We start from the raw sequence: 15871 nt of genomic DNA on the forward strand, positions 1-15871 counted from the left end.
CCCACACCTACCACACTAGTACAAGTTTATATGCCAACTAGCTCCGATTTGTATATGATGAAGTGATCGGAGAAATGTATGATGAGAATTAAGAAATTATTCAGATAGTGAGGGAAATGAAAATTTAATAGTCAAGGGGGACTGGAATTCGACAGTAGGAAAAGGAAGAGATGGAATGGGAATGGGAATAAGGAGTGAAAGAGGAAGCCGTCTGGTAGAATTTTGCACAGAGCATAACTTGATCATAGCTAACACTTTGAAGGAAGATTGTATACGTGGAAGAGGCCTGGAGACACTGGAAGGTTTCAGATAAATTATCTAATGGTAGCACAGAGATTTAGGAACCAGGTTTTAAATTCTAAGACATTTCCAGTGGTAGATGGAGACTCTGACCACAATCTATTGGTTATGATCTATAGATTAAAACTGAAGAAACTGCAAAGAGGTGGGAATTTAAGGACATGGGACCTGGATAAACTGAAAGAACCAGAGGTTGTAGAGAGTTTCAGAGAGAGCGTTAGGGAATGATTGACAGGAACAGGGGAAAGAAATACAATAGAAGAAGAATGGGTAACTTTGAGAGATGAAATAGTGAAGGCAGCAGAGGATCAAGTAGGTAAAAAGCCGAGGGCTAGTAGAAATCCTTGGGCAACAGAAGAGACATTGAATTTAATTGATGAAGGGAGAAAATATAAAAATGCAGTAAATGAAGCAGGCAAAAAGGAATACAAACGTCTAAAAAATGAGATCGACAGGAAGTGCAAAACGGCTAAGCAGGGATGGCTAGAAGACAGATGTAAGCATGTAGAAGTGCATATCACTAGGGGTAAGATGGATACTGCCTACAGGGAAATTAAAGAGACCTTAGGAGAAAAGAGAACCACTTGTATGAATATAGATGGAAAACCAGTTCTAAACAGAGAAAGGAAAGCAGAAAGATGGAAGGACTATATAGAAGATCTATACAAGGGTGATGTACTTGAAGGCAATATTATGGAAATGGAAGGGGACGTATGTGAGATATGACATTGTGTGAAGAGTATGACAGAGCACTGAAAGACATAAGTCAAAACAAGGCTTATGGAGTAGACAACATCCCATTAGAACTACTGATAGACTTGGGAGAGCCAGCTATGACAAAACTCTGCCATTTGGTGAGCAAGATGTATGAGACAAGCGAAATACCTTCAGACTTCAGGAAGAATATAATAATGCCAATCCCAAAGAAAGCAGGTGTTGACAGGTGTGAAAATTACCAGACTATCAGTTTAGTAAGTGACGGCTGCAAAATACTTACACGAGTTCTTTACAGATGAATGGAAAAAGTGGTAGAAGCTGACCTTGGGGAAGATCAGTTCAGATTCCAGAGAAATGTTGGAACACGTGAGGCAGTACTGATCCTATGACTTATCTTCGACGATAGAGTAAGGAAAGGTAAACTTACGTTTCTAGCATTTGTAGACTTAGAGAAAGCTTTTGCCAATATTGACTGTAATATTCTCTTTCAAATTCTGAAGGTGGCAGGGGTCAATTATAGGGAGCGAAAGGCTATTTACAATTTGTACAGAAACCAGATGGCAGTTATATGAGTCGAGGGCATGAAAGGGAAGCAGCGGTCGGGAAGGGAGTGAGACAGGGTTCTAGCTTATCCCTGATGTTATTCAATCTGTATACTGAGCAAGCAATGAAGGAAACAAAAAAATTTGGAGTAGGATTTAAAATCCATGGAGAAGAAATAAAGGTTTTAGGTGACATTGTAATTCTGTCAGAGACTGCAAAGGACCTGGAAGAGCAGTTTAAAGGAATGGACAGTGTCTTGAAAAGGGGATGTAAGATGAACGTCAACAGGATAATGGAATGTAGTCTAATTAAGTCAGGTGATGCTGAGGGAATTAGATTAGGAAATGAGACACTTAAAGTAGTAGATGAGTTCTGCTATTTGGGAAGCAAAATAACTGATGATGGTCGAAGTAGAGAGAATGTAAAATGTAGACTAGCAATGGCAAGAAAAGCATCTGTGGAGAAGAGAAATTTGTTAAAATCGAGATCATGAGATGAATACACTAAGCAGATTCAGAAGGATGTATGGTGCAGTAGTGTCGGGAAGTCTTTTCTAGAAGTATTTGTATGGAGTGTAGCCATGTATGGATGTGAAACATGGACGATTAATTGTTTAGACTAGAAGAGAGTAGAAGCTTTTGAAATGTGGTGCTACAGAAAAATGCTGAAGATCAGATGGGCACACCACATAACTAATGAGGAGATACTGGATAGAATTTGGGAGAAGAGGAATTTGTGGCACAAATTGACTAGAAGAAGGGATTGGTTGCTAGGACACATTCTTAGACATCAAGGGATCACCAATTTAGTGTTGGAGGCAAGCAGGGAGGGTAAAAATCATAGAGGGAGATCATGAGATGAATACACTAAGCAGATTCAGAAGGATGTATGGTGCAGTAGTTACCTAGAGATGAAGAAGCTTGCACAGGATAGAGTAGCATGGAGGGCTGCATCAAACAAGTCTCTGGATGGAAGACCACAACAACAACAAATGCAATATAAAATGTACCTCTGAAACATTGTCCATATCATAGCAAAAATTTCAAAGTCCATATTTAAATCAGTCTCATTGAAATTTAACTAATAAAGCAGAAAAGCCTTAGAATTTTCACTCGGAGACAAAATTTTTAGTATTATCACTATTGTCTTATATGTGGATGACTTGCGTACCTCTCCATGATGTCATGTAGTATAATTTTTGCAACTTCTTCTTACTCAAATGTAGTTCAAGAATAATTTCCTCAACTCAGTTTCTGTAAGCATGCACAGTGCTACTACTACATTTTTCACTCATTATTACTTTAAAACTTATCAGCAAACTAGAACTGTGTATGTTTTGACCACAAACAAATATAATTTCACTCTTACTGGCTGACATACTTTCAGTTGTATTGGAGGAAACAATAATATTTTCAAATTTTTCATCAGCATTACGTACCTGTCTATATTTGTCATTGTATACTGAAATTTGTGATTTGGGTCCTGTAGTAAGCATTTTATTAGTTGCAGCATTATTCCAAACCTGTACATTACTGTTTCTAAACTGTTCACAGAATTGTTCTTGGTACAATGAGCACCAGTTAAGCTGTAATTGATTAGAAAATAACAAAACATTGTTGAAGGAAAGAATCGTATTTGAAAATACTTTTATGCATGCAGATGTTCAAGTGACAGAATCAGTGTTGATTACTAATTCTGGTTCTTCATTAGCCCTGACTGGATCATTGTTTTCAACAGAAATAATTTTAGTTTTGTGCATTTTCAACTTCTCGCGAAGCCATTAAATTTTGGGCATGCAGCTGCGCAAATAAAATTTCCTCTACTGATATTCGTGGCATGGCCCCATAGTATGGATGAATTAAATCGATTTCTTGAGCATTTGAATTCCATCCATGCTAGCATTAAATTTACTATGGAAATAGAAAAAGACGGCTGCCTCCCCTTTTTGGATGTTGTTGTTCGCCGTAAAAGTGATGGCACATCAGGACATACCGTATATCGGAAACCAACGCACACAAATCTATATCTTCATGCCAGTAGCTGCCATCACCCTTCTCAGACCATGGGTGCCCTTAAGACCTTAGTGCATCGGGCGCATTGTATATCCGATGAAGACAATTTGCAAGGAGAGCTAACATACCCCAAGACAATTTTTAAATCAAATGGATATTCTCTGCAACAAATTCGTAGAGCATTCGATGCAATACCTAAAATGCAGGTATGTGATGGGGAAGAAGATAGTAAATTTCTTCAGATCTAGGGCGTTTCTGCCCTATGTGGGTGCTCTTTCTTCAAAGATAGGCCGTGTTCTTGAGAAACACTGTGTTAAGGTGGTCTTCCGGCCCCCCACGAAGATTGTGGCTTTACTCGGTTCTGTGAAGGACGATTTACTGCTTCGTAAGGCGGGTGTGTACCAGATTCCTTGCGGAAATTGTGAGCAGTCATACATAGGTCAAACAACACGCACTGTTCATGAGAGGTGTGTGGAGCACCGAAGATACACATGCTTATTACAACCAGACAAGTCAGCTGTGGCCGAACATTGTATTGATACGTGTCATTCCATGAATTACAGTGATGTGAAGAATGTAACATCCACCTCTTCATTTTGGGAATCTGTATTCAAGGAAGCTATAGAAATTCGATTAGCCAACAATTTAATAAACAGAGATAATGGTTTTAATTTGGACAAAGCATGGAATCCGGCTCTTGGAGTAATTAAATTGCAGAGAAGTCGTCATCATGTCACCGCCGCCGATCAAACATCGATAAGCAAATCGAATGTCTGTAAGCCTTTGCCACAGGTGACGCATGTGTAAGCGTATGTCTCTGCTGCCAACCAGCATCTGTGACCCGCATGCGTTGTACCACCATGGTGGAGCATATAAGGCCGCGCTTGGCACCTTGTTGTCAGTCTTGTGACTCACTCTGAAGATGGCCGGACGATACGCAGCCGAAATATCAGTAGAGGAAATTTTATTTGCGTGGCTGCACGCCCGAAGTTTAATGGATTAATTTTAGTTTTGTTGACACTAGATAAGTCATGATTTTCGGGTTGTGTTACCACAAGTTTCTGGTACCACAAAAGTAGTATCAGTTTCTACAACAGATTGTTTATGTTTAACAACTGGGCTACGACTATCTTTGACTTTTTTGTGAAAATCTTAATTCTGTTTCCAAAAATGTCTAATTATCACTCAGATTTTTAAAACTTGCCTTCGGCTCTTTCATTAGTTCTGATATTTGATATTATAGATTAAAACCCAACTGTTCATTATGTTCTTTCACTATTTCCTGTTACCCTGATTTTAATTCATTGTTATTGTTTTTGATTTCTGTTTGCGTAGATAATTTTAAGTTTTCAATATTACTATTACTTTCTGTTTGCATCTATAATTTTAAATTTTCAATATTATTTTTGTTTTGAGTTTTCAATATTCAAATTGTGTGTCCAGTCTTCCCAATTTCCCCAAGATGACATTGAAAATATCCCCCTGATCTGCCCGTCATCTACTGCAATGTCACTTTTATTGTCAGACACATCCTAACTAGCATCTGCAGCCCCCCCCCCCCCCCCCCCAAATTTCACTTACTGTTAGCATTTTATTTTATACAGAAACACTTTTTTTCACATAACATAGCTTCATTATATTTCTTGTATTTATCTGTATTTCTTCCATTGCCTCTGGTGATGATCTACATCATCTTACTTGATTTTCATGTACACAGCCAGTATGTACTTGAGGTTTCTTTACACTTTTCTCATTTACACTGTAATTTTATCTGCTTCCCTATCGTAAGTTTCCTGTAATATTCCAGGTAATGTTTTAATCCTGGATGACATACTCACATATAATGTTAGTCCCTTCTATTAAATCTTCATGGATAAACTGATGCAAAATTTACAACACTCATTTGTCTATTCTGTTGATGTCAACATTTAAATAATTTTTGAAGGGAGTAAACTTGAAATTGGCAGATAAATGTTACTAATTTTGCTATGGCTGCCTTGTTTTCTAGGGTGTCTTCTTTGTTCCTATATAAGCTTTCCAAAATTATTGGTCCAAGGTGTTTCAATGACAAGTCACTGGAATATTGTTAGTTCTTGTTACCTCTGGCGTGTTTGGAGCCTAAAAATTCTATAAGTATTTCATACATAGCTTCCAATTCCTTCTAGAACCAGATATAATCTAAATTATTATTAACAGGACTTTCTTAGTTAAAGTTGCTTTTTGACTATAACTTACACAATGTTCTCTGGAAATAATTATTTATGTGAAGATTTATGTGCCTAAAAGTTCATAGCAAAGGCTGCAAATTTTGACACTGTGAAAAATAACAGCTTCCTGTAACTGTACACAGCCAGTTATATTATTGATAGTAAAATTAGAAAAATTGTAAATAAAGACATAAATTTTATTTATATGAAAACTGAGGCATAACAATATTATCTTTACTGTAAAGTAGTTCTTGCATCATGTAAGTTGACAGTTGTTATTACTGATTTTCATGGTTCGAGGTCAGTGTTGCAAAATGGATTAATATGGAAAATAAAATTATGTTATCAGAAAAATAGTGTTTTTGCAATCAAATATATGCAAAAAAAACTTTGGATGTAGGATATATAATTTTAATATGAAAATTAACTCATGTTGGGCCAAAATTTGTATGGAATTGAACATTTCAATTGACGTGCAAAAGTTCCGAGGAGGCAAGATTCATTACAATATGCATCCGACAGCTGTAAGATATCAACTCCAGATATTGATATCTTTTTAGTTCTGAGCTCACATGGACTGTTTGTTTACTCGCTCATCATTTTACCACTATTGAAATCCAACCACTACCTAATTCGAATGCTCACATGGTATTTGATAGGATGGGTATACTTGTACCAAAGTACATATTTGCTTTTGAACTGCTGGAAACTGTGTTCTGTAATGTCAGAACTTAATGTTGAAGAGTGGGCTTTGGCGTCCTATGTAAGTACTTTTTATGTTTTTAGTTTTAATGCTATATTAATTTAAATTTAATGCCATTGGTCTTCATTTGGTGGCAGCTTTTGTTTTCACTAGCTATAAAATGACAAAATGTTTAAATTAAAATAGCAATAAATATTTTTAATGGTTGTCAGCAGAATGCCTACTGTCAATAACTACAACAGTTGTTAAACTGTAGGCTAGATTCGAATTATTTGAGTTGTCAGAGGGTGTTAAATGAATAAAGAAAACTGATAAAATAGTGAGTAGTGCACATACACCTTGCACCAACAATTTATCAGTGTACTGAAGATCATGTGTAAGTAGTACCATCAAGGAGAGGAATGGCATACAGCCACCTTCTGTCACTGACATTGTCAAATCCAGATTAATATGCAGACCCTGTGAAGAGAGGAGATGAAGCCAGGAAAAAGAAGAAGGAGACAAAGTGTTCAAACCTCCATTTGTGACCAAATATCTTGAAGATACTCTAAAAGCTCTGTATTTTAACAGGGTTATTCAGTATTTGCTCTTTTTAAAGCTCTTCAACATTTATGTAAATTGTAATACTAGGAAGAATGTAGGCAGTTAACAAAACAAACAAAAAGTGAAAAATCTGTGCTTTTTAATTAAGTTTGCTAACCAAACTTTGTCCTAATTTGAAATTGTCACGTGGTTGTGTCTGAGATGAAGTTCAAGTTTAAGTCTTACGATATACTGCCTGTAAGCTTAAATTTGTCTAGTTCACTGTTATAATTGTAAATACATTTTCAGTAATCGAGGAAGCCAATTGGCTGACCCTCGCCGATGATATAGCTGACCTTATCGGAGATGGCTTCGATGCAGTGATCTGCCTCGGAAATTCATTTGCGCATCTGCCTGATGTCACAGGAGACCAGAGAGACCAAAAGTAAGTAATACGGTTGTTTCTATAGCTAACATAAAACCTGGTTTTTAATGTTAGTATCTTCTTTGGTTGTGACAAAATGAGACTGGGTTGTAGTGTAAAAACTCAGCTAACTGTGACGATAAAAACCTGACAGGAACTGTTTGTTGGCTTTGTTTTCTGTAAGAGTATGATTAATTCTTGCATGGCTGCAAAAAGGTGGTGAGTTTACGATCTTGTGCGATGCTTGCTTCAAATGTGAGTTGCATTTTAAACTTCATTTTATCCTTCTGTTACTATTAGTTAGTTGGTGTATGCACATTTGTGAAAAACAACACAAATGAACAAAGAACCTGATACATCCACCTTAACCCTAAAAACTACAGTATGGGATGTGTGACTCTTCGTCCATTTACAAAGAGAGCTACGATAAACTTGAGTTTGAACACGGTAATGTGAGACATCAGTTCTTGAAGTTATATTTACAAAAAATTTTCAAAGTATATTTTATATTCTACTTTTTATGTCACTTCTTCAGATTTAAATGTAAAATAAATAACGTTATTGATAGTGATCATTGATATAGTCGATGTCAAACAAATGAAAGTTTTGATTATCATTCTGATTAAAGGTGTTTTAATGCTTCTATGTTTACAAGATAGTTTGTTACAGTTTAACTGTGATGACAGAACAAAGAATTAATATATTTCCAGAAAAATGTATTGCGAAGTCCTATACACAAAATATGATGAGGTCCACAACTTTGAGTATTGTTTACTACCATATGTAACCAAATAAGCTGCATTGATCAGTTCTGTTACGGTGGCAGGTACGCCTTTTCTTCTGTGAAATGAAAGAAACTATGTGTGCATTGGTCTGCTACTGGAAAGCGATAGTGGCTGCTAACGAAGGTCGTGGCCGTTAAAAAAGCAAACCAGAATGATCTGACAAAGAGGTATGTCTACAAAAGGAGAGAGCCACATCAAGACAAGACGGGAGTGGCTCGGGGAGAGGGAAGGGGGCAAGACAGCAGACACGCTCCCCTTCTCCAGATTTCTGCCCTGCCCCTCCCTCAGCACCACTACCAACCCACTCATCCCCCATCCCTCCCCCTTCTCTCATTGTTGTTTCCTCTACTTCCAGTCTCTTGTGCTCCACATACCCAGATCTGTGACTTCTATCTTTTATTATCCTCACTTTGTAGAATGGAGCAGAAAAGTTCTTGGACCACGACCTCACATCCCGAAAAGTATATCAACAGCTATCCTCACTTTGCCATTACCACTCAGACCCATCATGCGTGAGAGAGAGAGAGGGGGAGGGGGGGGGGAGGAAGGATGGAAGAGGGGGTTGTGGATTGGAGGGAGGGAGAGAATTGTAGCTGGAACCTCACTGATGTTTTACATGTTTATATGTGCTGTGCAGTAATCATTGATGGTTGCCCATCTTCATTTTCGTTTGTGCAGATCTACTGTAAAACCCCATTTTTAGATCTACTGTAAAACCCCATTTTTATGTTCACGCATGTTACTTTTCCCGCTTTTTACGATCATTTTTGTCGGTCCCAACAGAAATCCTATTCTCTCAGTACAACGCTTTTCGATCATTAATGATTCCGTGTTGCAACAATTTTTTGCATTTTAAGTTTTGTTTGGCATTATCTAGACCTTTTACATTGATTTTTCATACATATTTCTACAAAAAGTGCATTGTATTCCTGCTCAAAATCAGTTTTGCAACAAAGCAGAAAACTCTTAATATATGCAAAGTTGTTGATTGTGTGAATGAGAGTTAGTGCAGGGAGTAAGAAGTTCATTGTCAGTGTGTTGGGTCACAGCTGCCTGTGTTATAAGGTGGAAGTGTTTGGAAGGGTTGGTATTGACTGCATCTTGCCCCTTGTGTACTTTACATACGACCAGAATTTCTTCAGATTTTCTACCAAATTTCGAGATAATGTTTCGTTGTGGAACCTATTAAAGGCATCTCGCATTGAAGTCCGTGCCAAATTTCGCGCGTCTGTAAATTTTAGCCAATTTTCGGGATTTTGCATTCTTCTGAACTTCGCATGCTTTTTCCATTGCCTCTGCAACAGCGTTCGGACCTGTTTTGTGTACCATGGGGGATCAGTTCCATCTCTTACCAATTTATGAGGTATGAATCTCTCAATTGCTGTTGCTACTATATCTTTGAATTTGAGCCACACCTCATCTACATTTGCATAGTCAGTTCGGAAGGAATGGAGATTGTCTCTTAGGAAGGCTTCTAGTGACACTTTATCTGCTTTTTTAAGTAAAATTGTTTTGCGTTTGTTTCTGGTGGATTTGGAAGAAACGGTATTGAGCCTAACAACAACAACCTGGTGATCACTAATCACTGTATCAGTCATGATGCTCTCTATTAGCTCTGGATTGTTTGTGGCTAAGAGGTAAAGTGTGTTTTTGCAACCATTTACAATTCGCGTGGGTTTGTGGACTAACTGCTCAAAATAATTTTTGGAGAAAGCATTTAGGACAATCTCGGAAGATGTTTTCTGCCTACCACCGGTTTTGAACAAGTATTTTTGCCAACATATCGAGGGAAGGTTGAAGTCCCCACAAACTATATCCGTATGAGTGGGGTATTTATTTGTTACGAGACTCAAATTTTCTCTGAACTGTTCAGCAACTATATCATCGGAGTCTGGGGGTCGGTAGAAGGAGCCAATTATTAACTTAGTTCGGCTGTTAAGTATAACCTCCACCCATACCAATTCGCACGGAGTATCTACTTCAACTTCACTACAAGATAAACCACTACTGACAGACACAAACACTCCACCACCAATTCTGCCTAATCTATCTTTCCTGAACACCGTCTGAGACTTCATAAAAATTTCTGCAGAACTTATTTCAGGCTTTCTGTACCCATAACGATATCTGCTTCTGTGCTTTCTATTAGCGCTTGAAGCTCAGGGACTTTCCCAGCACAACTACAACAATTTACAACTACAATTCCGACTGTTCCTTGATCCAAGCACATCCTGTATTTGCCATGCACCCTTTGAGATTGCAGCCCACCCCATACTTTCCCGAGGCCTTCTAACCTAAAAATTCACCCAGTCCACGCCGCACAGCCTCCGCTACCCGTGTAGCCGCCAGCTGAGTGTAGTGAACTCCTGACCTATTCAGCGGAACCCGAAACCCCACCACCCTATGGCGAAAGTCAAGGAATCTGCAGCCAACACGGTCAGAAAACCGTCTGAGCCTCTGATTCAGACCCTCCATCCGGCTCTGCACCAAAGGTCCCCAGTCAGTTCTGTCAACGATGCTGCAGACGGTGAGCTGTGCCTTCATCTTGTAAGCAAGACTGGCAGCCTTCACCAAATCAGATAGCCGCTGGAATCCAGAGAGAATTTCCTCAGATCCAAAGCGACACACATCGTTAGTGCCGACATGTGCCACCACCTGCAGCTGGCTGCACCCTGTGCTCTTCATGGCATCCGGAAGGACCCTTTCCACACCAGGAATGGCTCCACCCGGAATGCACACGGAGTGCACACTGGATTTCTTCCCCTCCTTAGCCGCCATATCCCTAAGGGGCCCCATTACATGCCTAACATTGGAGCTCCCAACTACCAATAAACCAACCCTCTGCGATTGCCTGGACCTTGAAGGCTGAGAATCATCCTCTGAAACAGGGCAGGCAGCTGCATCTGCCTCAGCCAGAGGCAGTACCTGAAACCTGTTTCTCAGACGCACCGGGGAGGCTTTCTGATCAGCCTCCGGGGACGTCTTTCGCTGCCTGCCATGCCTTGGAACGACCTCCCAATCAACGAATCGTTATTACTTCTGTGTGGAATACGTTAATCCGTACAGTTTTAAGTTTGATATGACCTGATGTCAGAAGTAAACATACCTCCTCAATGTGCTCCATAACACAACGACAGTTTCCAACCGCTTTCTCACCCAGGACATTCATGAACCAAGTGACCTCCTTGTCGCCAATGAGCTGTAGATTTCATGCCCATTGTTCTCTGTTTACAAAGACTGCCATCTTTATGTTTTAACTAATATTGTGTTACAAGTTTTATTTACCATAAAGTTATAATGACTGTGAATAATAATTCTCACATTAGAATGTGAATATCTTTTTAATGTGGTTTCTCAAAAGACTTTTGCTTCCACATTTCAGATTTTTTTAAACAGACAAAATTTTAATTGTTTTTATTTCATATTTTGAACACTATTAAGAGAATGACAGTAAGAGTAATTTATTCATTTTCGCTTGTTGTTTTGTATGCTTTTGTGCGTTTTACATTTACACTTTCTACTGAAAGTGTAAAAAGGGGGTTTTATTGTATAAGCAAGAGTGGTAGATGACTGATGCTTCATTTTGTCAACAAAGGTTTTTAAATCCATTATGCGTATTTGTGTTTATTATGCTGATTTTCTATAATTGGAAAATGTAGTGTCTATATACTGATATTTTTCACCATTCTGATGTAAAAAAAGTGATGCAGAACTTCTGTTTTTTTACTGCTGCAGGAAGGCTCTGGAAAATTTCAAGAAATGTGTAAAACGTGGAGGATTGCTTCTCATTGATCATCGGAACTATGACGACATTCTGGAGACTGGGAAAACTCCGAAGCACTGTCTGTACTACAATGTAAGTTCTGCTTAATGTAAATTTGATAGAAATGGTTTCGTGACATTTGTGCAGCTTTAATATGGAGATATGTCAAAACTATTTTTTAACGTTCCATTGATTCTTTCTATTCCTTTTATCTTATATGGGCGATTAGAACATTGGTATAGGAGAATTTTTGCAAGTATTCATATCTCTGTCAGAATAGTGAGAGTTACAGGTTGACAGTTGGTCTGGGAGGTTTTTTCTACGGCTCGGGAAAAGTGTATGTCTTGTGCTACTAAACCCTATGATCTCTGTGAAAGAATGAAACAATTGGCAAGTTAAGTGGTCTAATCTGTGCATTCTCTTCAGCAAACTGCACATCTCAGGTTTTCATTTTTAGTCTTGCCCAGTTCTGGGCTTCCCTCCAATGTGAAGTTTTATTTACTTTTTACTTTACTTTTACTGACTAAAGTGAGGAATTTTCAGCAAATTGTGTGTTCCATTATTATTGGGCTGCTAGAGAAGCTAAAAATGAGTGTTTTAAGATCACAGAAAAACTATTGGACAGAAACATTTCAGATGTTACTACAAGACTTTGAAGGGGTGGTGTGCATGAGACAGTTGTTTGCGAACTGCCTATGTTTCTTGACAAACAACCACTAATTACATCAATATTGTTGGTGCTACCTCAAGAAACAACTCAATCATCTGTGGAGTTCACTACTGTATACAGTTCTGATCAGGCATCTAAGGGAGAGCGTGGTGTGTGTTTAATGCATGGTGCAGCAGGACCTATGGCCTGGAAAGCAGAATGAACATTCAGAGAAAAGTTTCATGACAGCGTCATCTTAATAAGAATAAGTCTATTGCCACAGACAGGTAGATATGTATGACATGCTTGTCTGTTAGAGCCACACTTATCTGGCTGAGTTTCTTGACTGAAATGCTTTTGCACAGTAGGATGCATGGAGGTATCGGGTAGTGTGGCTGAAGACTGGATGGGCCACTTCACCTGATGTTCATTGAAGATGCAGTGCTACAACTTGCCTGGAAAACCTCAAAAATTGGGAATTCTGAGGGTGATTGAACTTACTTGAAGAGTTGGAGTAATTTCAGGAAATTTTGAAGGAGTAGAACAAACTGAACTGTTCTTTGAGAGAAAGAGATATTCTGAGTGATATCATTACAAATTGCGCTAAGGTTCGAGATGTAGCACCTTGTGTCACACTTATGTGAGTAAGGGACAGTAGCAGGCAAACAGCTTCATACCCAAGTCGTGTCTCGCATGATAGATGCACTTGGATCCAGGAGCTAGCTGCTAGTAGTTTCGGCTGTGACTGAAAAGTGTCAGCATTTTCTGAACTATGAAATTATCAAGTAGCTAAAACCGTATATTTGGGAAACAGAACTGTATTTATTGCCATTATAATGACTTCCATTAATTATTGCTAATCTGTTAATTAATGTGAATTTTTCTGTCTATTAACTGAGTATATTTTAGCTTTAGAACTGTGGACAGAAAGAGAGAAATTGTAAACTACAGCTAGGCAGATTATGGGACTGGGAAAACAAGATGTATGTTATGATAATTTTTTTATTCAAAGAGGGAATCAGTCAGTCAGAGGGCAGTTCGTTCATGTGTATTTTGTAAGCTTAAGAGAATTATTAATAGCCAAAATCCGCATGGCATGTTGTTAAAGGTGCAACCTCTAACTGATCATTGGTAGTGGCCAAATTGTGCAATGTTTGAGGGAGTGTTCTGTCACAGACAATCTGTTTGTTACTGCCTATTATGAGTTGGTGATTGCCTGTGAAAGACAAAACTGTAACTTAAGATTACCATGGGCTTGATGGTGTTTTGTATCAGAGAAGTTGAAGTTTTTATTCACAAACTGCCTTTCAATTACTCGTTCAGGTAACTTGACACTGAAAGACGTTTTGATGTGAGCTGTAGAGGTATGTATTTTCTACTACAGCTTTGTCTAGCCGATGAACATTGACATTTTGTAAAAGGGAAGGCATGTGGACAAACTGCAAGAGAAGAAATCACCGAAAGGTCAGTGGAATTGTTTTCTGTAAGACGAAACACAAATTGCCACATCATTGCAGGTTCTGGTTCAGAAACAATTAGTTGTGGAGTTGCATCAGAAAAGGTGGCTTCGACTTGTTGCTTAATCATGGCTACTTTCGGTGCACTTGGTGACCTGAGGTATCACCTTGCACTGTCTGCTGGTACTCGGACTCCAGGTCTGTGTCCCAACACATATTCATGTGTGACAGAGAGAAACATGTGCATAAGCATTTATCATCTAGCTGTGTACTTGTCATTTGCATGTGCTGATCTGTATCTGAACATACATTTGACATTTGTTGGATTGGCACTGGATATTCTGCCTTCACTTGTTTTCCAGTAATTTCAATGCAGATCAATACTTCGTCAACTCCCTCCTGTTTGAAATTCAATATTTTATTCCTATTGGAGTCCATTGATGTTGAAGTCTGGGAATGACAGTTTGAGGTGTGTTCCTGTGAAAATTTCATGTGTACTCAAGATTATTACATAATGATATGGTGTGGCACAAAATATGTCAGATGATGGCAATGAAGAAAATGATTGTGAACTTTCTGGGTGGTGACTTCGTTCAACCCAAAGATTTCCGTCAGATGTCCAGCCTTTTTGGGGTCGAAATTCCAAATTTCCCTGAACCATAACATATGACTTCAGATGCATTAATAAAGAAAACTGTAAATCATAGCTGAACTTGTATCAGTCACTAATAAGTGATGAGGAAACCTACAAAATGTCACTTATGGCCATGAAAACTAAAGAAATAAATCTTGCTCTCCTGAAATAAATCTTGCTCTCACAAATAACAAAAACTGGTTAACAGAAATTTGGAATTTCAACCCAGAAAATGATGGACGTCTCAAGGAAATCTTTCAGTGAAACAGAGTCACCTCTCAGAAGGTGCACTGTTTTCAAATCTATTGAAGAGCACATCCCATTGACCGTAAGAGGATGTGGTTTCAGGAGGATTGTGGCCTTCACCACTTCGATGGCCGCAAGTGCCCGAGTGATGTCTCACATCTGGCACAATTTCCGGATTTCTGTCCTACGGCAAATTTCCTATGGGTTCCCTTAAGTTGTCAGTGTATGACAAATATATATTATTTTACATTGTAGTAAGGGTATTCTGGTTTTCTGCTCTTTGCTATGATCTGCTCAATTCAAAACTATATAACTTGTGATGTATTTGTCCAACATTAATGAAATGTTAATGATTTATAGGTGCATATATTTGTAGTAGAAATCTCCATTACAGATTTTTTCAGTCACCCACAAAAGAGATCTTACGGTTTATTTCAAGTAACTTTTTCTCAGCCCAGGATAAACACATTCCAGAAACCATTGGTTTGTTTGGAATGTCTCTCTTGTTGTTGCGAGAAGCTACAACCACTGTGACCATACAGTGTAATACGGATTTTATAAAGAGTGATATCTAAGATTGGTTCTGGTTAACAGCTTGCACGGCTGCGAAAATGAATGCGTTGTTGCTATGAACCCATTGTCTGTTAGAAAACATAGCACCTGATTCCACAACTGCATCCTCTGTTATTCCCAAGGTCCAGGCTGCACAAACCAGTCTTAAATATTACTATTTATAAAATCTGTATTACACTTGAGGTCACAGTTGTTGTAGCTTATAACAGTTACAAGAGAGACCTTCAAAATAAACCCACAGTTTCCATTATGTGTTTGTCCTGTGCTGAGAGAAATTTACTTTTCAAAAATCGTAATAACTTTTTTGGGTGATTGAAGAATTCTGTAACTTGAGAT

The 15871-nt window shown here is 38.4% G+C and overlaps 1 protein-coding gene across 3 annotated transcripts in view; it reads left to right on the forward strand.

Annotated features, from left to right (window-relative positions):
* The window catches only part of LOC126424548 (glycine N-methyltransferase), an 86488-nt gene that overhangs the window by 58985 nt on the left and 11632 nt on the right, over positions 1–15871 (forward strand). For all 3 annotated transcript variants that reach the window (XM_050087293.1, XM_050087295.1, XM_050087294.1), the window contains 2 exons: positions 7314–7449; positions 11949–12069. In XM_050087293.1, the coding sequence (XP_049943250.1) occupies positions 7314–7449; positions 11949–12069 (257 nt within the window). The remainder of the gene's footprint in view (positions 1–7313; positions 7450–11948; positions 12070–15871) is intronic.

This window comes from Schistocerca serialis, chromosome 10 (assembly GCF_023864345.2).
Source record: "Schistocerca serialis cubense isolate TAMUIC-IGC-003099 chromosome 10, iqSchSeri2.2, whole genome shotgun sequence".
Taxonomy (NCBI): domain Eukaryota; kingdom Metazoa; phylum Arthropoda; class Insecta; order Orthoptera; family Acrididae; genus Schistocerca; species Schistocerca serialis.